The sequence below is a fragment of a genome, unplaced genomic scaffold (genome assembly GCF_019419815.1).
Source record: "Pyrus x bretschneideri cultivar Hongxiangsu unplaced genomic scaffold, Pyrus_bretschneideri_v1 Contig51, whole genome shotgun sequence".
Classification (NCBI taxonomy): Eukaryota; Viridiplantae; Streptophyta; class Magnoliopsida; order Rosales; family Rosaceae; genus Pyrus; species Pyrus x bretschneideri.
Window position 1 is genome coordinate 653556 of NW_025999789.1, and position 1115 is coordinate 654670.

At 39.6% G+C, this 1115-nt stretch overlaps 1 protein-coding gene across 1 annotated transcript; it reads left to right on the forward strand.

The window, feature by feature from the left end:
• Positions 1-447: 447 nt before the first annotated feature.
• On the forward strand, positions 448-1115 carry LOC103954024. The gene has a single exon (XM_009365831.3). It carries the CDS (start codon positions 495-497, stop codon positions 933-935), a length of 441 nt encoding a protein of 146 aa, XP_009364106.2. The 5' UTR covers positions 448-494; the 3' UTR covers positions 936-1115.

Below are 1115 nucleotides of genomic sequence, written 5' to 3' on the forward strand. Positions count from 1 at the left end.
AAAGTTTCCTTTAATTAGCAGCTTAAAATATACATAAAGCATGCAAAGGTGACTTGGACCACCATTCTGGCACAACTTTCGTTCCCCCTTCCAACTTTGCCGTCACTGAAACAAAACCCCCCCCTTTTTTTTTTTCAAATATTGTTCTTCTCATCTTCCCACGTTGCTGTCCATGGTGGTCCATGGTCGGTCGCACGTGGTATTTTCTCATTGGCTGGCACCTCCATTAACGAATCTCAACCATGCATTGCTCCCACCGTCACTTGGAATTATCCCGATGGATCTTGCAATAAAAAGAAGAATCCCGATAATACAAGTAAAGAAAGCTACATAAACCCAAAAAAGATAAAGTTACTCGAACCATTTAGAAAAATGAAAAAATAAAGGACAGAACACAGTTGTTTACATGAGTAAGTAATAAAATTGCAAAGAAGAAATATGAGAATAATATATACAGATATATAATATATAATTCATAATTCCCTATATAAACCATGTTCGTTCTACACAGAAGGCAGTCGCACAAAAAACCTTCACTGAAACCCCATTTTCAAATTTCAAACCCTAACATGGCTAGGGACTACACCTATTATTCTTACTGGGACTACTTCTCCATCCCTCTCCACCTTTGTTTCTTCATTTCCATCCTCGTCTTCATCTTGGGGTTCACATGGTACATAAACTACGAGTCCATGTTTGAGGACTTGATGACACAAGTCAAACTCTTCCTCATGATCGTTCCAATCATTCTGCTACTCGTCGTCCACTGCTTATCGGGTGGGTTGTCGTTTTTCTTGCCGCTGCCGGAGCAGGATTCACTTCATAGAGCCGGAGGGTCTCCATGGGGCGTTGGACTCGTGCTTGTGTTCCTTTTGATCATGATCTCTTACCAGTCTTCTTTCCAGGAACGTTGGTTTCCCTTACTGAGTAGATGATGATGTGGTTTTGTTAGGTATATATATACAAATGGATGTTCATGTAATATGAATTTGTAATAGTACTATAGCTTTGGCTTTGGTCTGTTGATCGTTTTGGCATACACAAAACTGCCTATACCTAAATAGTACCTGTTGTTTTGAGATCTGTATGCAACTTGGTGTTGTGATATTCCTTTA

Bases quoted from the DNA above. Each gene is read 5' to 3' on its own strand.
- LOC103954024 (XM_009365831.3), top strand. From the start codon at position 495: ATGTTCGTTCTACACAGAAGGCAGTCGCACAAAAAACCTTCACTGAAA.